The sequence below is a fragment of the Sturnira hondurensis genome, unplaced genomic scaffold (assembly GCF_014824575.4).
Source record: "Sturnira hondurensis isolate 20B ecotype Veracruz unplaced genomic scaffold, ASM1482457v3 Scaffold0004136, whole genome shotgun sequence".
Lineage (NCBI taxonomy): Eukaryota > Metazoa > Chordata > Mammalia > Chiroptera > Phyllostomidae > Sturnira > Sturnira hondurensis.
This window is the reverse complement of record NW_028076767.1, coordinates 37,238,234-37,263,196: the sequence shown is the minus strand read 5'-3', so window position 1 is coordinate 37,263,196 and position 24,963 is coordinate 37,238,234. Positions and strand designations below refer to the sequence as shown.

Here is a 24,963-nt window from a genome sequence, read left to right as displayed (position 1 = left end):
AGCACGTGCTATTTACTCGGCGATCCAAAACTCCAGGAAACCACAACACCCGCTGTACCACGCCACCGCTCTCACACTGAGAAAGTATCTCACAGCTCCTAACTCTCCTTGGTGATAGAGACTCCGGGGTAAAAATGAAGGTAAATCAAACCTGCAGCACAGTGAAAACCACGTAACTGATATTTTACAACTCTTCCAGCACACTGAAACTTTTTCACAAGAAGACAGAAGATAGGATACAGGGTACCATAAAAACTAATTACCCTGTATTTCAGAAACAACTATTTAGATGTTGTTCAGTCAATTATTCTTAAACTGTATCCATTATTTCATTTTCATATAGGAAGTCAGACATCATAACATCTCTCTTGTAGAGGTCATTTTAACCAAATTATAAGACAGAATAAAAACTGGCCAGCCAAGAAAAAACAGTGACAACCTGGCTCACACAGCTCTATTCTCATTAAAAAAAAGATGTCTCAGAAATACCTTCGAAACAAAAACTTCATAGAAAAATGAAGTGCATTTCTGTCAAACTTATCCCAAGGAAGAAGAAAGTTTAAACAAGTTTATACATCAAACACTTGCAATTTTAAGAAGAAAACATACCTGAAAGGAAGGCTAGTTTTTTCTTCAGAATGGGTAATATTACTGAAGCCTCCATTTTTCCCCAGTGGACTTTCTCACTTCTGAAAACACAAAAAGTTAAACGTCAACTGCAAGATGATTAATTGCTCTACGAATATATATTTATGATGTCTTACACCAGAATTTCCAAATCTCAGCAGTCCATACATTTTGAGTCAGGTTAGTTACTCTTTTCTGTAAGCAGCTGTCCTGTGCATTGTATATATAATACTTAGCAGCCCCCGGCCCCTATTTTATTCACTAAAATCCCACGAGCAATCCCCATTCCCAGTCAGGACAGCCAAAATGTCTTCAGAACTGTCAAGCATCCTCCAGCAGGCAAAGTCATAGCCAGTTGATAATCACTGGCTTAGCTGTTTTTAAGAGCAATACTCTTGGCCAGAACAGTGCCTGGGTACATCTCAGTAACTCAATAAACTAAACTGTGGAATGAAATAAAATGAATCAATCAAACAGGCAATCATCTCTCTACTGGTCTCCTTAGTAACTGTACAGCTTAATTCCAAAAACCTGATTCAGTTCCACCAAAAAATGGCTTTCTCCGATTTCTCATTTTTGTTTCTCCAAATTACATGGTACTACATCTTTTCCTCATGTTAACCTCAAGATATTTCTTAATGCACTGTTTCAATTTTTGCCCCCACTGTTGACTATCTCCATCTCTCCACATTTTCTATTTTTAAATTCTCCAGGGAAAATATAGTTAGCCCAGTTGATCCTTTTGTATCAAGCCATAATTCAAAATTCTTGGTTTGGTTTCCTGGTGTCCACTTGGCCACAGCCAGGAGTAATGTCTAATACAAGGTGAGACTATCCAAACAGCAAGGGCCGAGGGACAAGACAATCTCCCTTAAAAGGGAGCTTTCACACAGCAGGCATCTGACGGCTTGGCCAGCCCTACATACTGTCAAAAAGGGATTTCAAGCAGAGCAGGACCTTTAAAACAAAACAAGAAAATCAAGTGTCCAATTATGTTACCACCTACATCTAGTTTCATGTCTGAGAGAGTACTCTGCACCATATTTCACCCCTCCTTCTCGTCACACCTCACATCCACCCATCATCATAATATATAGTAACAGTTCCTTGGAGTACACCATGAAATTATACTGTATTTAATGAAACCATACTCTCTTTTTAAAACAGTCTGTTTTTTAAAGTGAGATATAACTGACATTACCATTTGTATATAGTGAGAAGTGGTCACTACAGTAAGTCTACTTAACATCTGTCACCATATGTAGCCACAAAAATTTATTTTCTCGTGAGAGGACACTTTAGGCTTACCCTCTTAGCAACTTTCAAATATGCAATAGAGTATTATTAACTATAGTTACCAGAAAGCATACTCTCTTGAAAAGAAGTTTCTAGGAGAGTAGAAAATACAGCTCTTCTATATGAAAGCATATTACTTATTCGGCAAATACGTACCATGAACCTACCATCTGTTTTAGGCACTGTGCCACTGAGCTAGAGCTAAAACCTAAAGTCACAGCCCTTTATTCTGAATGAAAATGTTCATGAATACACTAAAGTTTTAAGCCTTGCCACATATGCCACTTTTCATTCAGAATAAATGGCAACTAATTATTTTTTTAAAAGAAGCATTAAAATAATTGCAGACACGATCTACTAAACTCTAAATTGCAGTTTTGTTTCCTATACCAGTCAAGTTTCTCCATCAACTAAGAGAGAACTGGACTCTTGTTAACTTAAGCAGAAAAGGGTGTTTATTGGAAGGATGTTGTATTCACAGGACTGATGAGATAGATGGGGAAACTGGCTCAGAAAATAAGAAGGAATCAAAGGCACCTGAAAATTTGTCTGTGTTCATACCATAGGAAAACTCTTGTTAGGAAGCCAGTTAGTTCTATTTCTGTAACTAAGTTGTTCCTGTATCTATCTACATTATTGCCTCAAGGTTGGAATTCCTTTGTCAATGAGCATCTCACTGACAGCCTGGATCAGCAATTTGCCTGTTTAAACCCAATTAACCAGCACCTAAGAAAAAAGAACACCTGGAATTCCTAAGATCCCACAAAGCATAAGAAATGACAGCTGTGCCCTGACCATTGTGGTTCAGTTGGTTGGGTGTCATTCTGCAAAGCTAAAGGCCACAGGTTAAATTCCTGGTCAGGGCACATGCCTGGGTCCAGTCCCCAGTCAGTCAGGGTGTGTTTGGGAGGCAACCAATAGATGTTTCTCTCTCACATCAATGTTTCTTTCCCTCTCTTTCTCCCTCTTTTCCCCTATTATCTAAAAATAAATAAATAAAATCTTTTAAAAAAAGAAAAAAGAAACGACAGCTGCAGAGTCCTATGCTATCCAAGCTTTACAAGTCAGGTTGATTTTTTTGCCAGCAAGTGCCAAATTTCTCACTACTGTGATCTCCATACACTTAGAGCAAAAAAAAGATGTTTTCAGTCTTCAGAAAAACCCTGACAAATTATGATATCCAAAAAATATTTTACATTACATCTCTGTCTCCGGAGAGATGCTTTATTCAAACTCATCACTACTCTACAGAACCACCTCAGGATGGCAAAATACTAAATTTTAAAATATTAAAGGACCTTTTAAAGGACATCCTGAAAGTAATGACATAATAACTTAAAATAATGAGAAATAATAGGTGTTTGGGTATGGAAGCCAAGATCAAATGAACTGACAGGTAAAGTATAAACAGTCAAGAGATGAAAGCTATAATGTTCACTCTTTATTACCTCCCTTTGCTGCTCGGGCCCTTTTCTATCACTCTCTTTCACTGTTGTCATATAAGAGTTGGTAATGAACGACAGTGATTACTGTACCACTAGTTCCAATTAAATTTCGTTTTTTAAAAGTTATTTGCTTTAGATTTTTTAGCACAGTCATAAAAAACTAATAAAAAATAAATTTGCCCATCTCTGGTTACCTTATATATCTTATATATATATATATCTTATATATATATAATGGATATATAAGATATCTTATATCTTATCTCATAGTAGTTAAAACAATGTATAAAACACACACATACACAATCAAAATTCTCGCAAAATATAACTATCCACTACCATCACCACAATAAAATGTAAACATGCTCTTCTCCAATGGGATAGATACAGGTCATTATTTCTCACAAGAAGCTGTTTATTCAATCTTAAATATATTTAAGTGGCATATATTCAAAAACAAGAAATGAAGCCAATGTCATTTATCTGATATGAATTAATGAACAGTGGCAAGTAAAACATTTTTTTAAAAGCTTGCCAAGTAAAGCAGGCTAAGAAATAGGAAAATTAAAAAACTCACAACATGCTTAACAAAAACATGTCTTATTTCATATATGGTCATTTAAAATGACGTAAGTCACAATTTATTGACTACAAAAGACAGAAAGCCAGAGTTTGTAGTAGATGAGGTACCTTAGGGACTGGTGAATATAAAGAAAAATGTGCAATCATACTGCATGTTACCTTCAATCAAAACAAAACACATCGAAGTAAATGAATATCATTTCTAGGTGCAAAATAAACCCTACGCATAACAGCTCTTTTACAGTTAGTGATAATGAATTCAGAGAACTAGATACATAAGACGACAAAGTTTTAACTGACATCTGTATCCCTTTTCTTTGAACATCTTTCCAAGATCTTGCAGAGGTAAAAAGAGGAAACGGGGGCAACCAAGTAATTAAATGGTATCTGTCTCTCCAACAGCAGAGACCAAGCCTTATTTATCTTTGCATTTATTCGCTCATTCACTCACTTGTTTAACAAATTGAGTTATATTGAGTAGGTACATTTATTAAGTACCTACTAGACTGAGCAAGGTTAGGTATAGACATACCTGGTACTGAAAAAATATGATAAATGGATAAATGAATGAACAAATAAACAAACATATGAAACAAAAAGCAAAACACCCTAGGAATCCTAACACTATCACAACTACCTGGATGTCACTGCTTTGTGACGCAATCATTGGATCACATACGATTTTCCTTATAAGTAGCTTCTCCCGGCTTCTTTCTACTCAGCAGCTATATAAACTGTTGGATGCTTGAGAAAAGCAAGCCCATGCATGCATGGATGGTGAGAAGACAGACATAAATGGGTGCTATCAATGGGCAACCAGTAGAGGGCAGCAGAGGATATGTTGAGCAGCAGAGGATGTGTTGAGCCTCAGGAAAACAGGATTGCAAGCCTTTTAATCAAGACTGGGCAAATTACAATTCATAAGAGACTGTAACTGATGATATGAGTGGATGCACTGGAACTCCTCTCTCAGCAAGTATAAATCAAGCAGTTTATTTGGAAAACTTAGTTAGGTTTTTCAAAGAGCATTTTAACAACCAGTGAAAACCCATTAGGATAGCCTAAGGCTAACTACATCATCTCTATTAAGTGTGTATCATGTAAACTCATAATGGCAATGAACAAAATCAGAATGTGGACTCCTCAGCCTTGCATTTTCAGAGAAATATATTGTCCTTAGATTCATAAATACTTTCAACTGTTTTTATGAAGAGCAATCTTAGAGATTAAAATAAATGAACACACACTCAATACAGCACTCAGTAGTACCTAAGTGGGCTCTACTTATTCATATATATATATTCATGTATATAAAGTTATACAAAAAATCAAACATTCTTCAACTTCAGGATAACACATCCATAAAGCAGATTAACGGTTAAATATTTATGTGAGTTGTTATTGCAGATGCCAATGTATCATTATTAATCTGGTTTTACAATACTGACAGTTCCAAACGAAAGATAAACAATTCTTCTGGACAGATTTTAAATGGAAATAATGAAACAAGGTTAACTTTCACCACAATACAAGAATATCCAAAACTAATTCCTCTAAATAAAATTCAAAGCTAAAATATCATTGTATTAATACAATTTTTATGAACAGATCAGGACTTAGTTTATTCAGTGGAAAGAATGAAAAGGAAGAAGGCAATGGAAAGAGACTTTGAGCTTTCTATGAAACTATCAATGATTTACCTTGAAAGAAAATTCTACATTAAGAAGTCCAGTACGGGCCCTGGCTGGTATAGCTCAGTGGATTGAGCACAGGCCTGCAAACCAGAGGACAGCGGTTCGAGTCCCAGTCAGGGCACATGCCTGGGTTGCAGGCTGGTTCCCTGCAGGCCAGTTCCCAGCAGGGGACGCACCAAAGGCAACCACACACTGATGTTTCTCTCCCTCTCTCCTTCCTCTCTAAAGATAATAAAATCTTCAAAAAAATAAAAAATAAAAACTTGATATTGAAATAAATAAAAAAAAAAAGAAGTCCAGTGGAACATTAAGTCTTATACTAAGTTTTTTTAAGTAAAAAAAAGTAAACTTAAAAAATTCAAAAGTCTAATGGTAATGACCAACCAGTACTTAAAAACCCCTTTCAAAAACTACATATACTCTGGTTTCTCTTCAGATCGTATAAATCTTTCGCCTTTTCCAGAAACTGCAAAATAAGCATCTATCCCTATACCGCTCTCCTTGCCCTGCCCCTTCTCAACACGAGCCACTGGACACTGCTGTTTACAAAGTCAGAAGCTGAGGGAAGTCAGTTTCTTTCAAGAACTTCCTCACTCCTCTGGCTATTCTATCAGACCCTTGGGAATAGAAACCTCCATTTTTGAAGATCAAGCTTCAAAAATTCCTTAATTGTATAAATATTTCAAATCTTTGGCTCTTGTTATGTGTGTTTACTTATTGATAAATCCTCATAAATTTGGCTGCTTCTTCATCAAAACTGGGGCAGCAAAAGGAACAAGGAATATTGCTTTAGAGAAGGGAATTGGGCTTGTGGAATTCCAGGAAGGTAAAGATATTTGTAGTATCCTCAGCTGCAGAGGGTGGCTAAAACTTCATTTGATGCTACAGCTCTCCACAATGAGCTTTCTACCCACAGGGCTTCTTCATCTGAGTCTTGCACTGAGCTCCAAGAAGCCTGGACCACTTCCTTCTCAAGGGCAATGGTTGTGTCCACTGAGTTCAACTGGCTGGATAAGTCTCCTTTCATCAACAGAGTGTTACAGAACAGAGGTTCAAGGGGGGAGCAATATTTGGCCCACCCAGGGATGCCAAAAACTGTTACAGGACAGATACAACAGAGCCAGACTCCAGAGGATGGTATACTAATACCATCCGGACCACCTACTGGGCCCGATTGTCAGTCACCAATTGGAAAGACATCTCTCAATGCCAGAGATTTGTGAAAAGGAAAGGAAATGCTTATTTAATGCTATTACAGATCTAACTTAGTAACCTAACATCTCTATTAAAATATCAAAGTCCTTTAGGATATCCACCTACTGCACACAGTGCTCCCTTCTTCCCCTGCCCTAACATAAATCAGGAAAAGAGCACATGTCCGTTTTTTCCAGGCTGCATCATCAGCTGTGTTGCCATCCAGGCAGGATCTCCAATTAATCCAAAGTCATGTGGCACCTTCTCATGGTCCACTGGCAACAGTTCTCTGTACCCATTTTTCCAGGCAAAGTCTCTCCTGCTTCCTAGGCCATGTGGCCAAAGGGAGCACCCAAAAGTCGTGTGGGCCTCTTCTACCAAAGCTGCAGGGGTGTGCACTCCGCCAAAAGCACGTGGCTTTCTTCTTCACCTGGCTGCAGGGATTCCCACTCTGGCAAAGCCACACGGTTCTCCTTCACCTGGCCAAGAGGGGGGTCCTCACTCTGCTAAAACCACATGGCTCCCTCCTACCAATGGCTGCCACACCTGGGTTTAAATCCCTGCGCCAATCTTCCTCTGTACCCCTATTTCTGACTCCTTCCACGATCAATTACACCTGCCAGTATTTCTATGTTATTGCAAGTTTACTGGGCTGCCATCGTGAGTCTGGGCAGGTATGGCCCCATGTCCCAGAGCCAATCTTCTCCAAGCTCCCACGCAGGTGCTGTAACTCAGGGGACCTGCCCCCCCAGTTACATCTTGGGGGGGAAATGACTTCATCCCTGGCTCCAAGCCTGGCCACAGCCATTTAACATATCTAAGTGACCCGCCAAAGGCTACAGATATGTTAAATGACCATGCCATGGATTAGTTGCAAAGCTGTGATTGTACAAAACAACCCTGTATGTTCCTGCTCCATGTGTCCCTTCTCCCAACTCACACCTGTGGGGGAAGGGGTGAGGACATCTTATATATCTCTCCAATAATTTCTGTACACTTTGAGTCCTGGACCCCATTCCAAATCCCTTTTGGGGGCCCCCTTCTTGGCTGCACCCTGTATCAAGAGGAGGAAGCAAATCCAGCCACAGTAACTTTATAAACCCATGCTCTGAGTTCTAGATCTCAATCTCTCTTAACCTGCTGTAGGTGTGTCCTACCCTCCGCATCTCAAAATTTCTCTGGGTCACCACCACACTTTCCTCTCCTGACCTTTATCCTGGGAAAATAAAAGTATTCTTCCTCTATCCTCAGCAAAGACATACACGCCTTTTATTGAGATGATCTCAGACTAAGCCCCATATTCCAGACATATAATATAGTCTAAAGGATCTGAATATAGGTGCAGATGTATTATGGATATCCTAATATTGGGCTGTCCAAAAAGTTCGTTTAGTTTTTTCTGTACAACGGCTCTAGTAGTGCTTAGTTGTCTTTAACTTCAAAACACTTTTGTTAGATTACATTGTAACAGCTGTCATACCAGCATGCATTACAAATTTTTTTAACAAAACTGGTGAATTTTTGTGCAGCCACTTTAATATTGAAGATGGAAGAACATAAGCTACATTTTTGTTGTATTATGCTTTATTATTTCAAGAAACGTAAAAATACAACTGAAACAAAAAAAAATTGTGCAGTGTATGGAGAAGGTGCTGTGACTGACTGGACATGTCAAAAGTGGTTTGCAATGTTTCTTGGTACTACTGCCATTTTGGCCAAGTACTTTGTTGTGGGGCTCTGTTACACACTGGAAGACGTTTGGTAGCACCCCTTTAGTAGAGGCCACAGAAGTTGTGGGCAGAGGCCTCTACCCACAAGAGGCCAATAGTGGGAGACAGGTGACATACTCAAAATATCCAAATCAATGAAGTTATTGGTGAAAATAAAAATTGTGTCTTTTATTTTATGGAAAAAATAAATGAACTTTTTGGCCAACCCAATACAAAAAATTGTCACACAAATTGGTTTTTGGTATCTAATTGTTTATATGTTGTATATCATACATATACAAAGGAATTCTTTTATTCAAATGAAGTAGAAGACATATAAAATGAATTGAAATTTTGGCACTAGTAAGTTATTTTGTATATATGATGTAAATGGTTGGTATACAGCAAAGACTACACTAGGGAAAGAAAAAATTTTTCTTATAATTTTTTCTTATTAAAATTTCACAAAAATTTTTAAATATTTAAGTTAACTAAAAAGATGGAAAAATATTTAAGAAGTAGAAATTATATTATTTCCCAGGCAGAAAGAAGCCAGTGGAACATGTGAGTTATTTTCCATCAGACTAAATGTATATTGTACCATTTTTTACATAAAACTACAAAAATACTGAACATATTGTAAACCTTTCATTTATTTAGTAACTTAAATGTCACTTCACTATCACATGGAACAAAGTAATATAAGATACATATGGAAACTATTTATAGAACGATCACCTCTTTTTAAGTTGGTTTGGTTTTTTTTGAGAGAGAAGAGGGAAGGCAGGGAGAAAGAGAGGGAGAGAAACATCAACTGGCTGCCTTCTGTACACGCCCCAACTGGGGACCAGACAGAACCGGGAATCAACCAGCGACCCTTCCCTCTGCAGGACAAAGCCCAAACAACTGAGCCGAATGAGTCAAGGCATGATAACCTCTCTTTTTATCCCTCATAAGAACGGTTAACAATACCAGCTATCTTTCACAAGCAAAGACCTCCCACACTCAAAAGCTCTATAGGATTCTGCTCCAAAAAGTTGTCCCCCTAAAAGGCAGTTTAGTGCAGTGGTAAACATAACGGCCTCGGAGCCAGGGTACGCCCTGAAGTAGGCCATTACTGGCAAGGTGGTTTGGGCATTTCATTTCATTTTTAGGGAATGATCGTTGAACTTAACCTAGAGGACTGATGATTAGGTGAGCTAATGTACAGTGTTTAATATACTCCACGATGGTACGCACTCAGTAAATGGCACCTATTATTAGTAGCTAAATGTTTCTTCCCCCACTAATTACTGGTTTAATACCAATATTCTCCACTGAGGCCACAACCAAAGCGTTCCCACTAAGGCCTTCTTGGCCTAAAACACTAATATGGTTATGACTTTATTATTAGTAATTTAACATATCCTGGCTTTTTTTTATGTTCCAAGAATGTAATTTTATAGTCAGAACAACATACAATTCTATTAATATCCCCATTTTTTTCTAATGATAAAACTGAGGTACAGAGAATTAAGCAATTTGTCCAAGGCCATATACAAACAGATTTATAAATCACAGACTTAAAACCTAGAGAGTATCTAGTCAAACTCTTTCATTTTTGAAAGACATTTTATTGATAAAGAAACTGTCTTAGTCCATTTGGGTTGCTATAACAAAAAATACCATAAAATGGGTGGCTTATAAGTAAAAGAAATTTATTTCTCACATTTCTGGAGGCTGGGAAGTCCAAGAACAAGATTCAATGGCTGGTGACTCAGTGTCTGAGCTGAGAGCCCACTTCCTGATCCACAGAGAGCACCTTTTCCTCACATGGTAAAAGGGGCAAAGGAGCATTGCGGGGTCTCTTTTATTACAGTGCTAATCAACTCCCAAGGCCCCACCTCCAAATACCATCACATCAGGGAATAGTTTTCAACACAAACATGCAATCTAAAACAGAAACTGGCATCTAGAGATACAGACTTATGCTGCAAAGTAAAAGGGTAACAACCTGAAACCTAGGCTCCTGAACCTCTGCACAGTGCTTCTCTTCACTATAGTACCATATTTTGCCATGTACAATGTGTACTTTTTTACCCAAATTTTTGAGGGAAAAATAAGGATGTGCATTATACATGGGTATAATGATTACATACCTTGGGCATAATAATCCCATGTATAATGCGCACAAAATGTGGATGTGCATTATACACAGCGACACATGGTATGTTATTACATAGTAAAATCAATATTAAAAACATATGAATAGCAGAGAACTATTATATGTTAATAATTTTTAAGTGGAAAATATGTCCCCACAAAAACTAATACACAAATGTTCATAGCAGTGTTACTCACAACATCAACTTAAAACATGGATACAACCCAAATGTCTGTCAATTCTGAATGGATAAACAAATCTGGTAACATCCATATAATGGAATACTATTTGGCAATTAAAAAAAGGAGTGATAATGGTACAATATGGATGAATCTTAAAACATTAGGCTAAGTGAAATAAGCCAGATACCAAAGGTCACATGTTACATGGTCCCATTTACATGAAATATCCAAAATAGGCAAATCCACAGAGAGAGAAGGTAAATTAATGACTGCCTAGGACTCGAAATGGACACAAGAATTCTTTTTGGGAGTGATGGAAATGTAAAATAAAATTGTGATGCTTCTGTAAATCTACTAAAAATCACTGCACTGTATGCTTAAAATGGGTGAACCTTATCACATGTAAATTTTACCTCAATAAAGCTGTCAAAAATAATTTTAAAAATAAACAAAACTGCCCATTTTGTGAATCAAGAAAATCTGGATAAAAATGATGTGTACTTTAAGTATTAAAAACTAAAACTATGAAAGCCGTATGTTCCAGAAAATCTGTAAAATGAATTGCATATGCTGAGCAATTTATCCCCCAACTTCCACAATAATTAAAGCACACTGCTATAAAAGAACTTCAGATGCAAAGACAAATTTCTTTCATTCTGGATGGGGTAAAACAATAAAAAAAGGTTAAATTGATTAACTATAATAGGAAAAAAAGGCGAATATAAGCAATATTGTTGATAGCATTTTTTTGTTCATAGATGCGCAAACTCTCTATTATTCTAAATAAATTGGTACTAGAAAAGCAACTTAGATTTGCTTTTCGCTTTCAACCTATATGGAGGTTTATAAATAAATCTCTTAGGGTATCTCCAAATTTTCACTCCAAGACATCAAGACATCCAAAATTTTATTAAAAGCACTTAATAAAATTTTCAACAATATTATGTTTTAAAACAAATCAAGCTTGCTTCTGAGAAAAGTATAAAATGTGCCTTTGAATTTAAAAAATACTAAAACTGTTCTACATTCCCTAAAAACCAGAGCTTAGAGAATCACTATATGTAAATCACTTTGGAAACATCACGTACACTATAGTAAAAGTGGAATCTCACATTAGTTATGTTTATTTCTTTAAACCTCCAGATTAAAAAAAACAACAATGACTAATACGATTGAGAATGTCCTGTGCACAAAGCAGTCCTCTATTCCCTTTACGTGCATTGTTTAATTTATAACTCACAACAATTCCACGAGGTTAAAATTATTGTTGTCAGCATTTAACAGCTGAGGAAACAGGCTTAGTGAGATGAAGAGAGGTTAACTTGCTCAAGGTCAAGCAGCTCCTAAGTAGCAAAGCTGGCATATAACCCTAAGGCTGAGTCCAAGACTTTAACTATATTACTCCTCATGTTCCTGTTTAATGGAGTAACCTTTATTATAATGAGTAATAAAGGTCTTTAAAATCTCTCAAATAGAACTGTTCACTTTTTTGATATAATATCATTAGGTTATGCTTGTTAAAAAGAGTATGTTATATTTTAGTGACAAATACTCTTACATTTACAAATGAAATACATCCGGTATTGCTGTCATTGAAGAGGATAGGGAATATACATCCAATAGTATCGGCCACATGTTGATAACTGTTGAAAGTTTATGACAGGTAAACAGTGGTTCATTTTACTGTTCTCTCTGTTTTTGTATGTTGGAAAATATCCATGATGAAATTAAGATTATTAGATCTTTAATACAACAATACTGTAAAAGAAGAGGCTATACTCCTTTTTGTACCTAGCAATATTTTTTATTTCAAAATCGAGAATAGACCATACATAATTTAAAAATATTCACATACTATCAAATTCTAAAGTTCTTTATGAAGACAGATATCCTCACTATCATATTCTAAAGCCCTTTTTAAAGAGAGATCTGAGTATTTAGTCGCCACGTAAGCCCATGGAGGAGGGGAAGCTAAAAAGAGGTAGGCATGTAGGCAGAATCCCTGCCCTTGCTGTTTGCTGGCACTGGAGACTTGTTTCCTCTTCAGGACTTTGTCACTTTGTGAATAGACTCATTTTCTCAGCAGTCACCTCAGTACTCTATTACTATCACCATATTCTACTCTTTAAGTACCAAATAACTAAGGCAAGCAAAAGTTTATGTCCACAATATGCATTCACTGTGATGTGTGGCTGGTAAGAAGACCAGACATCTCTTAGATGAAGAATCCATTCAATATATATTGTTTGACCCAGAAAAGAAAGAAGGCCCAGATGTTTTGTGTGTAACACACATTAACACTTAAGAGCATGTTTCAAATTTAAAAACAATTTCTTTTACCTATATAGCCAACAGAGCCAAAAAAGTTACTTCTGAAATTAATGTAGGTATTGGCTCAGTCCTTTAAACGTGTCTATTTATTTCACTAGAACAATGCCTGGCACATGACCAATGCACAGTAAATATTTGCTGAATAAACTCCTTTCTTATGGTCCTGTCAGTTTTTTCATTTAGGTAACACTGGGCAAAATAATTAGGAGGCAGAAGAAAAAGGAAAAAACAAACTTAGATCATTTTAAACCTGACAAAGCACTATGAATGGAGCATGCATTACTCTGAACAGAATATTAAATTACATAGTTCAAGGACCTTTACTGTAACATCTGGGGACCTGGCCCATCAGGATCATGAATGGAGAGGCACTTTATAAAGCCTTCTTTATACTGAGCCACCTCCAACTTTTGCCTTGTAGAATGGTTTATTTAAATTTACTGCATGTATAGTCTATGAGTTTGCATAATCTGTATTTCAACACTTGAAAAAAGTCACTATTTAGCAGGATCATTTTTTCATTTTCTGAAACTACAACTTCACTTTTATTACAGTACTCACCATCACGCTCTCCTCCAGCTCACTTTCTCGCTTTAATATCTATCAACAGTTCCTAGTTATTTTTTTCAGTATTTAGATAGCTCCTGACTCTAGCACTCATATCTTACTTGGCATATTACCCTATTCTGTAGAACCCACAAAAGAACCACAGAGGACACGCTAGGATTCCCCTCTGCAGTGAAAAATAAGTTATTGCTAGCGAGTATTTCTAATAATCGAGGCAATATCATTTCTGTCACCAACTAATACTATATTCTAGAAGACTTGGCAACAGAAATTAGAAAAAATATTTTTGTAGTAACATGCAACATACAAAGTCAATTTTTTAATAAAAAACTATAGTGCTTGTTTACACAAAAATAATTTAAGTTTAAAACGACTTTCTCTAGCCGTGTTGCCTCAGGAACACAGGTGGCAAACAAGGCTCTCCACCTTGTTTTATCCAGCTGGGACCTTGTTTCTACTGGGGTCAACGCCCAAGCTCTTGCTTAACAGTTAAGGAGTAGTTACATTTATACAGTCCTAGAATTACATCCAGCCCTTTGAAGGCAACTGTGGGGCTGATATGCACCCCCCACCAGCCCGTGAAAATGAGTTTGACATCCCTGCTCTAGAACAAAGCATACCAGTTAAGTAGGAGGCACCAAAGTAACACTTCCTGTTTTTAATAACTTGTTTGTGGAGTCTCTGAAAGCCTTAAGCAAGTTGCTTTGCCTCACCCTAGTTTCAATGCCTTAAGAGGGCCCAGGTGCCATTTTGTGTAGGGAGATATGCCAGAATTCTTACATTAAATCCCCCTTTTAGTTAAGTCCATTACATTGGCCTCAATACTTAAAATTAAAGGGACCAGACAGATTTAAGAAACTCACCCTTCCTGAACCCCTTCCTTATTATAATCCCTCCATCTCCCAGGAATCTATCTTGGTATCAATCAACCACTGAGGCAGACTGAGAGGCACACAACCCTTTCTCCGGCACAAGGGGGAATAAAGACATCCAACAATCGATACTACAGTGGCAGAGGGAGGGGATTCTTACATCAGTATTCCCTTAAGACCTCTTAAAATATCAGACCTGCTCACAGAAATGCAGAAGCATGAGCAATCTGCGTCTACGTAAAATTATAAAAAATGAAGTCAGCACAAAAAAAGAAAGCCAAAACACTAATGTAAGATTCCAAACTGAATTTTATCTCTTTAAATAAGCATTTGGGATATTAAAAAAAAACACTCTGGAATAGAAATTTAAACCTAAACACAGAATGGATAAAAGCAAAGAGAAATAAATGAAAGAAGTGACCGAACTCAGGTAAAAAAATAAAAGAAAAAGACAAAATCATATCAGAATTGAAAACTAAATTACAACATGCTGAAGTATAAATTCTAATTAAAAAATTAAAGGCATTAAAAGGAAGAGTGAAAGAAGAGTTCCCAGCCCTCGGCCCACGGCCTGTTAAAAACTGGGCCACGAGTGAAGCTCACTTGAGCTCCACCTCCGTCCCCCACCCCACCCACCTGTGCCAAAAAGATTGGTGACCGCTGCAATAAAAGAACAGAGAATGAAAATGAGAAAATAAAGTAAAAACAAAGTTTTATAAAGTAAAGATAAACAAAGAAGATATATGCATAACGGGAATCCCTGAAAACGAAAAACAAACACTGTAATATAGTAGCATTTAAAACTATAATCTAAAGAAATAAAAGATCCAGTTCTATATATAAATAGGACCCACTATGTAGCAGGAAAAATTAACCTGCTACAATAAATTCTAAGTAATATGATTAGATTTTAGAAATAAAAGGAAAAATAAAAAATTCCAAGCAAAAGGATCAAATAACTTACAAGGGCAAGAAAATTAACACAGGCATCAGACTTCTCAAAAACAACATATAAAGCAAAGCCACATTGTAAACAAGGGAAAAAAGTGTAAACCATATCCACATGAGCTAATTTCTTGTGGTAAATTTATCTATTGATCGATTGATCACCTATTAGTTCTACTACCCGAGAGCCCAGATTAATAAAAGGGCCTAGGTTCAATGACCCCTCAGTAACGATGAGCATATGCGACTAGATCTAAATTTCTAAACACTTTTCCCACTAAAAAGGATCAGGGTTGCTTGGAAAAAATGGTATTACAAGTTGGGTAGGGAAAGTACGAGAGATGACTCTTGACCACCTTTTACCAGAATATAGTGAAGTGCTCAAAGATTTTTAAGCACATGTCAAAAAACACAGAATGATGTGATAATTATTATCATATGTGAAAAGTGGGTAAAAATTTTTATAAAAAGTAGGATATTAAGAGAGTCTCAAAATATTTCCTCAAACAATACTTATTAATTACAAAGGAAAAAAGGGTAATTTTACAGTAGGGAAACTTGGAGGACAGCACCATAACCAAGTGATAAGAATTTACATCACTAGAGTTATAACAATAGCATGAACCTACATATATGGTTCACTAATACGCTGCTATAGTATTCCAGCCGAAGATGCATAATCTGAATCTAATCAAAAGGAAACACCAGATAAACCCAAATGGTACAATATTTTTATAAAATAACTGACCTGTATTCTTCAAAAATGTCATATCATGAAACACAAAGACAAAGGATGTGATCCAGATTAAAAAATAAAGTGAGACAAATAAAAAGTAACACATGATCCTAGATTAAATACCATACCAGGAGGAAAAGTTTTTTATTTTCTTAAAAGGACCTTAGGAAACTTAGCAAAATTTGAATAAAGGCAATACAGTATTGTATCAATGTTAATTTCCTAAATTTGGTTATTGTACTGTGGTTATATAAGAAAATATGCTTGTTTTTAAGAAATGCACACTGAAGTACTTAGGGACAAAAAGACACAATGCCTACAAATTACTCTCAAATGGTTCAGAAATAAAATAATAATTACTTTATGAAAAGCAAATATGGTAAAAATTAACATTTGGCTAATCTGGAGTGAGAATACATGAGAATTCTTTGAATTATTTTCACGACTTCTCTGCTACATGTGAAATTTTTTCAAAATTTTAGAATTTGGTAAAATTATGGTAGTATTGGATAAGCCTTCCTACATTATTCCCCAATATGTGCACACACCCATACATACATTATTTTTAAAAAGCCAAAACCCTGAGAGACTTTTAAGTTACTCGTTTCCTATACCCTCTATATATTGTACAATAAATGCCACAGGCTAACTCTATCCCCTTCTCTTTTACAGCACCTCCATTACCGTATAATCTCTGAAATATTTCCTGATTCCCGACTCTCCTTTTCACATACTTGCAAAATTAACCACCTCACTACTCTAAAATCTTGAATACTCCTCCAATGACCAACTCTTCTGCAAAACATAAGTCTTTTCCAGATCATGCCAGTGCTTCTCTCTCTACTTCTTATCCTTTTCATTAGCAAAAAACCAGGTGCAGTCCTCTGAACCTACCATGCTGGTTCATTGTGATATGGCTTGTGTTGCTACATCTGCTTATCTATCTAGTCGAAGAAATTCCTTGCTCTTTGAACTTTAGCTTCACCTAGTCTGTGAAATCTTCCCTGATGTGAGGATGAGTAATCATTCTCTCCCTCCTTAGTGCTCTATTTTATCTTACACTATCTCTATTACACTTAGCATATAATGTAACTATGTCCCTCTATAAGCTGAGTGACAGTGGAGATTCACTGACAGAACCAAGTCATATTTGTTTGTTTTATATTTTTTAATTATTTTATTACAGTTCACTTTTAATATTACTTTGTATTGGTTTCTGGTGCACAGCATGTGACTGGACAATCATATACTTTACCAAGTGTTCCCCCTGATATTTCCAATACCCATCTGGCACCATACATAGTTATGTTGATATTTATTGACTCCATTCCCTGTGCTGTACTTTACACCCCCGTGACAATCTCATAACAACCAATTTGTACTTTTTAATCCCTTCACCTCTTTTACATAGTCCCCGAGCCCCTCCTCTCTGGCAACCACCAGTCTGCTCTCTATGAGTCTATTTCAATTTTGTTTGTTCATTTGTTCTTTAAGATCCCACATACAAATGAAATCATACGGTATTGTCTCTCTCTGACTGACTTATTTCACCTACAGAATACCCTCTAGATCCATCCCTGTTGTCACAAATGCTAAGATTTCACTCTTTTTATGGCTGAATAATATTCCATTACACACAAACACACACACACACACAACACAGCTTTTCTATCTCATCTATTGATAGGCACTTGGGTTGTTTCTCTATCTTGGCTATTGTAAATAAAGCTGCAATGAACATAGAGGTGCATATATTCTTTCCAATTAGTGGTTTGGGTTTCTTCAGATAAATACCCAGAAGTGAACTCACTTGGTCATAAGGCAATTCCTTTTCAATTTTTTTTTAAAAGATTTTATTTATTTATCTTTAGAGGGGAAGGGAAGGAGAAAGGGAGAGAAACAACAATGTGTGGTTGCCTTTCATGCGTTCCCTGCTGGGAACTGGCCTGCAACCCAGGCATGTGCCCTGACTGGGAATCGAACCTCGATCATTTGAGTCGCAGGCCCGCACTCAATCCACTGAGCTACACCAGCCAGGGCTTCTTTTCAATTTTTTAAGAAACCTCCACACTGTTTTCCATATGGCTCACCAATTTGCATCCCCATCAAAAGTGTGCAAGGGTTCCCTTTTCTCCACAGTCTAACCAACTATTGATTTTCTGAGGACATATTGATGTGGATATATCTGACATTCCAACAGGCGTGATATCATATCTCATTATGGTTTTAATTTGCATTTCTCTGACAATTAGTGATGCTGAGCTTCTTTTCATGTCTGTTGGCCATCTGTATGTCTCCTTAAGGGAACTGTCTATTCAGGTCCTCTGCCCATTTTTTACCTGGGTTGTTTGGCTTTTCTAGTGTTGAATAGTATAAGTTCTTTATAAATTTTGAATATAAATCCCTTATCAGATATATCATTGGCAAATATCTTCTCCCATTCAGTAGGTTTTCCTTTCATTTTGATGATGGTTTCCTTTGCTGTGCAAAAGCTTTAGTTTGATGTAGTCCCACCATTTGTTTATTTTGCCTCTTGTTTCGCTTGCTCAAGGAGATATACAATATCAGAAAAAATACTGCTAAGAGAAATGTTAGAGATTTTACTGCCTGTTTTCTTCTAGGAGTTTCATGGTTTCAAGTCTTATATTTAAATCTTTAATCCATTTTGAGCTTATTCTTGTATAGAGTGTAAGAAGGTGGTCTAGTTTATTTTATTTTATTTTTGCATGTATCTGTCCCAGCACCATTTATTAAATAAACTGTCTTTAACCCCGTTGGAAGTTCTTGACAAATACAAATACTAATCTGACAAAGTCCTTTGTCAAATACTAATGGACTATAAAGGCATGGTTTATTTCTGGGCTCTCTATTCCATTCCATTGATCTATATCTCTGTTTTTATGCCAGTATCATGCTGTGTTGATTATTTTAGCCTTATAATATAATTTGGTATCAGGCAGCATGATACCTCCAACTTTATTCTTCTTTTTCAAGATTGCTGAGGCTATTGAGGGTCTTTTTTGGTTCCACATTAACTTTTAGATTATTTGTTCTAGTTCTGTGAAAAACGTTGTCAGTATTTTGATAGAGATTGCATTGAATCTATAGATTACTTTAGATAGTATGGACATTTTATTAATTTAATTCTTCCATCCATAAACATGGTATATATGCTTCCATTTATTTGTGTATTCTTCAATTTCTTTCTTCAGTATCTTACAATTTTCCTACTACAGGTCTCTCTCTACCTCCTTGGTTAAATTTATTCCTAGGTAATTTTTTGTAAATGGAATTATTTTCTTAGTTTCCCATTCTGGTCAGTATATAAAAATGCAACCAATTTTTGAATATTAATTTTGTATCCTGCTACTTTACTGAATTCATTTATCATTCTAGCAGTTTTTGGTAGAATCTTTATCATCTGCAATTAATGAGAGTTTTAATTCTTCTTTTCCAGTTTGGATACCTTTTATTTCTTCTTGTCTGAATGTATATTTATTTGTTGAATTACTTAGAGTATAACAGGTCCTCAAACACTATTTATTAACATAAATAATTATACAGACATGAGCAGAAAGGAGAGGGTAGAAGAAGGTTAATAAAGCCTCAGTCTATGTGTTGAAAAGTAAAACCTAAGAACATTAAAAAATAATTTTAGGACTAATAAACACTTCTTTGCTTGTTATTTAATGTAAGTTAGAATAAGCTCTGGAATTCTTTTTTTTTCTACTCTTCCTTGGAAAACAATCCTACAAAGTTTTCAATTTTTATTTTCTACAATTTGATGATAAAGGGCACTTTGTTGTTTGCAAGCTTTAAAAATGATGAGATGGGGCCCTGGCTGGTGTAGCTCGGTGGACTGAGCACGGGCCTGCGAACCAAACAACCGGGATTCCATTCTCAGTCAGGGCACATGCCTGGGTTGCAGGCCAGTTCCCAGCAGGGGACGCATGAGAGGCAACCGTACATTGGTATTTCTCTCCCTCTCTCCTTCCCTTCCCCTCTAAAGATACATAAATAAAATCTTTTAAAAATAATTTAAAAAATCATGAGCTGGGACTAAAACTTATGTAAATGAAATAATACAACATTAAAAGTAGCTTTACTTTATAATACATAAGTACTTCAGAACATTACTTTGGCCAAACCACTTTAAAAGCAGTAATTCCTGATTTATACTCAATTCTATACAATCAAATCATTGCTTAATATTTCTTGATCTAAAACTAGACCAATTATATAATCTTCTATCAGAAAACCATTTATTCTTTTTTTAATTTAACTCTTGTTCAAGTACAATTTTCCTTCTTGTATTCCCAGCCCTGCCCCCTCAGAAAACCATTTAAAGGAAAATATTACAAGTGTCAGACTTGCCCTCTTTTCCAATATATACAATACAGTGATAAAAGAAATTGCTTTCTAATCTTAAGAAAAAGATCCTTAAATTAGTAATGACATCATAGTCCACGTGAAGGCTTCCATGAAGGAAATACAATCTCATAAAATATATAAAACCATCCTTAGAAATTGGCACTGTCGTAGATGTCTTCGATCCCTCCCCCTTCTGGTTGTTCTGAAGCTTTCTGGTGATCACTTTGTCTTAAAGACTTCAGGGGAAAATGCAGCATGATCTGATCCTTGCATACCTGGCCTTTCCCACATGCTTCCGTCATAGCCTATATTTCCAAGCATAAAGCTTAGCATCTATTAAAAGTACATACTCCAGAAGGTCAGGAACTGGGTCAATTTTACTATGTAGTGTTATGTCTGTTTCTCTCCTGTAAGTACCAAGTACAACTAAGTAAGTTTAGAGATATTCTAAGTGGTAAATTTCATTTTCTTTAGAAATAAAGAAAGTGATTATTTTCCAGAATAAGCACTGGTAATCACACATGTGCAAAGGATGGCTATATGCCTATTCCCAGTGGCATAAAAAGGTAATTTCAAAATCCCTCAATGTCTAGGGGTACAGAGATGACCCCTACCCCTGCTCACCAGAGACAAGAATCCATGGAGTTGAAACCTTTAATCTCCTGCCAGGAGGACAGAGATACGAGCATGGCATACAAATATTAAAATGATTCCACAAATGAAATGATATTAATAAGCCCATATAAAGCTACTGACATAATAAAAATGAATGCCTCCTCTTAATCTTCCCTTAAAAAGTCTGTAATCATTAAATTCCTTCAAAATTCTTCAGTTCCACAAAAATATGTATTAAAGCACTATACTTACAGCATACACTACATTTAGGAAAAAAAATCTGACAAGTAATTTGATGATATTCCAATAACTCTCATTGTCATTCATTAAAATTAATTTAAAGTATCAGCTCTTTTGAAGTAGTCCTCCCAGTCATGCCAATTTCTAGTGTTGAACAGTGTAAGTTCTTTATAAATTTTGAATATAAATCCCTTATCAGATATATTATTGGCAAATATCTTCTCCCATTCAGTAGGTTGTCTTTTCATTTTGTTGATGGTTTCCTGTTTTTCCTGATGAAACCAAAACTTATCACTTAGTAAATGATTAACTGTAGGAAAAAGTCCACCATTTTATAATCCCTTGTGTATTTTGCTTATAGAGGTCACATAAAACAAACCAAACTGAGTAAGTGTCCCTAAAATAAAGAAGGAACTAGAGCACCTTATTTCTTCTTCCTCAGAGGACTTTGTTTTCACAAAAGTTAATTGAATTCTTATCTTTAATCCTTTTTCCTTTATGTTCTCTGTTAACTCACCTCTATTTTCTGTTGTCTTCCTCTAACTTGCCCTTCTTTCTTTTGCCCTAAGAACTTTCACTACTGAAACTAAGAGTCCTATCAAGCTCGTAAGTTAAATTCACTACTGAGATGCCAAGTGCCTACCAATTTTATCATAAAACATTCAACAGCACTGTATTTACTAATCACTATTACTGTCTGACTTCTCTGCTCTAGTAGCAAAGTACTTTCTTACAAGTAGTTAATATATTGTATTCTTACTATGTATCTCAGTGCTTGACAAAATATAAATGCTTGATGTCAGGTTAATACTATTAATTTCATAAAACTCTGGTTTCAAGACCTATATAAGAAAACACATTTATTATCTGCACTGTTCCTGCAACCATCTTGTATTAAAAAAAATCAACAGATAATTAAAATAAATCTTTGAAAGGACATAGTAATATTAAGTTGTCTGAGAAATACCATTTTCATAAAATGCTGTGTTCTCTTTGCAAAACAGACTTAATTTTTAAATGTCACCTCAAGTTAACCACAGGGTCCAGCAGGATCCTGCACCAAAGACGGGAATTATAAAGTTACCTCTCCTCTTCCTATCAACATTCTTACTGCCTGAGTATCTGATCTCAGCCAAGGATTACGGAGAAAATCAGTAATTATCTGCATAAATGATTCACACTACAGTATAAATAACTGATAGACTTAAATTTCCACAATGTACAAAAGCAGGTTAACACAAATGCTATTTTATTAGAAATTTTATGTTTAAGTTAGAATTGTACTATAGTCCAAGTGTTGTTATCTGTTTAATTTGGATACCCTAATGAGCCAACTCTCCTTTCTAACCTTGGAGTTCTTTCGTATTTTGGAAGTAAACTGGACATAAATCCTAAATTACAAGGTAGTAGTACTAGCAGCTTACCTCTTACCTCAAGACATCTGTCTGGTTAGCTGTCTATCCTGTAAGGGAGGAAATATTTGGAATAGAGCTTTTATTTGCCTGTGAGTAAAGACAGTTCAGGATCTGGTAATTGCAAAAGTCCATGCTTGTCTTTTCAGCTACCTCCAAGGTTCCTTTTCTCCTACCTTCTAAGTTCTCTACCACCCAAAGTGTATCCTGCACACCTCCCACCCCAGGAGGCCCCTATCTTCCAGTTTCCCTTATCAAAACAGAAAAGGAGTTAACCAAGGACTGCACTCAGTAGTTAAAGGCAGCTAGAAGACATGTTCACCTTTTGAGTTGACTTGGTTTGTGGGTATAGGAGCTTTGTTTTTTATTTTGCCGAGTCCACTAGGAAAATGCTTTAGTCCTGATAATAAGCCTGGGGGAGCTGGATGAAGAGTCAACTAATGTTACTTAAGTTCTCCTTTGCCTTCTCCACTCTTTCACTTTATTATTTGGAAGCTAAGAATCTCAAATTCCAAGGATCTGGATTCCATTTTCATCGTGTCCACTTCCTTCTCCTGACTGGATATCCTTTTCCCTCTTTCAGAATGGTGGTCATTTTGTAACTCCTCTTTCGCTCCAACCTCCCGCAATCTGTCTCCTGCCCAGAGTTCTTGTAGCCTCTGGCAGCTTAGTAAAGAAACCATGAATGTCCAGGGAAAAGGGTGCATATAATTCATGAATGGCTAGGCTGAGCTTATGGACTCACCCAAACATGAAATTCAAACAAAAGGCCATCACTGCTACTACCAACCACTTGCAGCTGATGTAAAAGATTCAACATTTGTATTCTTTACAGTGTGGTTGGGAAAGGTGGTTGGAAGAGGTTGGTTTAATGGTAACAGAGATTAATCAGTACACAATACATGATATCAGAAAAAAATTACCAACTGGCAATCATTATACATACTAGAGAAAGCAATGGGAAAGAAAAACTTGAAAAACTATGTTAAAGTTAATTATAATTATATATGTAACTGCTTTTAATTTCTGCCTAATATTATACAACATAATAAACATGCATATCATAAAGGATGGGTAAGATTAACTTTCAGTGTTTCTTTTTTTTAATCTTCACTGAGGATACTTTTTTTAACTGATTTTTTAAAGAGGAAGAGTTGGGGGTAGGGAGGAGAGAGAGAGAAATATTGATGTGTGAGAGAAACATCTATTGGTTGCCTCCCTACTGGGGACTGAACCTACAACCTAGGTATGTGCTCTGGCCGGAAATCGCACAACCTTTTCGTTGTATGGCACAACACTCCAAACAACTGAACACCTGGCCAGGGCTCAGTTTTATTTTAATGCAACTGCAACCTTCCCTCCCAATGTCTACCCCTGCAGCTTCATTTGTTGTTGGCTGAAAACACAAGCTGGTGATCATCTTAAAACTCTAAAAAACAATTACCAAGACACCATGCTGTCATACCAGAAGAAAGGCTGGCAACAGGAAGGTCAGAAGTGTACCACTTCTCAGATTGTCCATCTTGCAACCGCAGTACTACTTTTAGTCTTTCCCTGGTCCAACTATTCCTTCCAACTAATCCAACTATTCCTTTTCTAGTTACTATAATTATTTCCCCAAAGCATTCCTTACTACTTCCCAGCCAATGAAGCACAGCTACTTTATAATAAGCAGTATCAAAATCCAAACTCTTAAATGGCTTGATGAAAAGATGCTCAAATTAATTCATAACAGAAGACATGCACTAACTGGCAAACATCAAATAATTTTTTAAACACAGATGTAGAAACATAAGTATTACCACATATCCCTGGTGGATATGCAAAATGGTACATCTATAGGAGGAAAATTTGGTAACATCAAAATTATAAACTCAGGTACATTTTTAGGACCCATGTGCCCCACCACTGTGTGGAATGATATATACAAAGATATTCACTGCAGGATTATTGTAAGGACAAAATAACAGTAAACACCTACTTATTATCCCCATTGTGCATA

The 24,963-nt window shown here is 36.1% G+C and overlaps 1 protein-coding gene across 1 annotated transcript in view; it reads right to left on the bottom strand.

The window, feature by feature from the left end:
• The window catches only part of SESTD1 (SEC14 and spectrin domain containing 1), a 90,707-nt gene that overhangs the window by 56,238 nt on the left and 9,506 nt on the right, over nt 1–24,963 (bottom strand). Inside the window, exon 2 of the mRNA XM_037044358.1 lies at nt 610–689. Coding sequence (XP_036900253.1) covers nt 610–664 — 55 coding nt within the window. The 5' untranslated portion in view covers nt 665–689. The remainder of the gene's footprint in view (nt 1–609; nt 690–24,963) is intronic.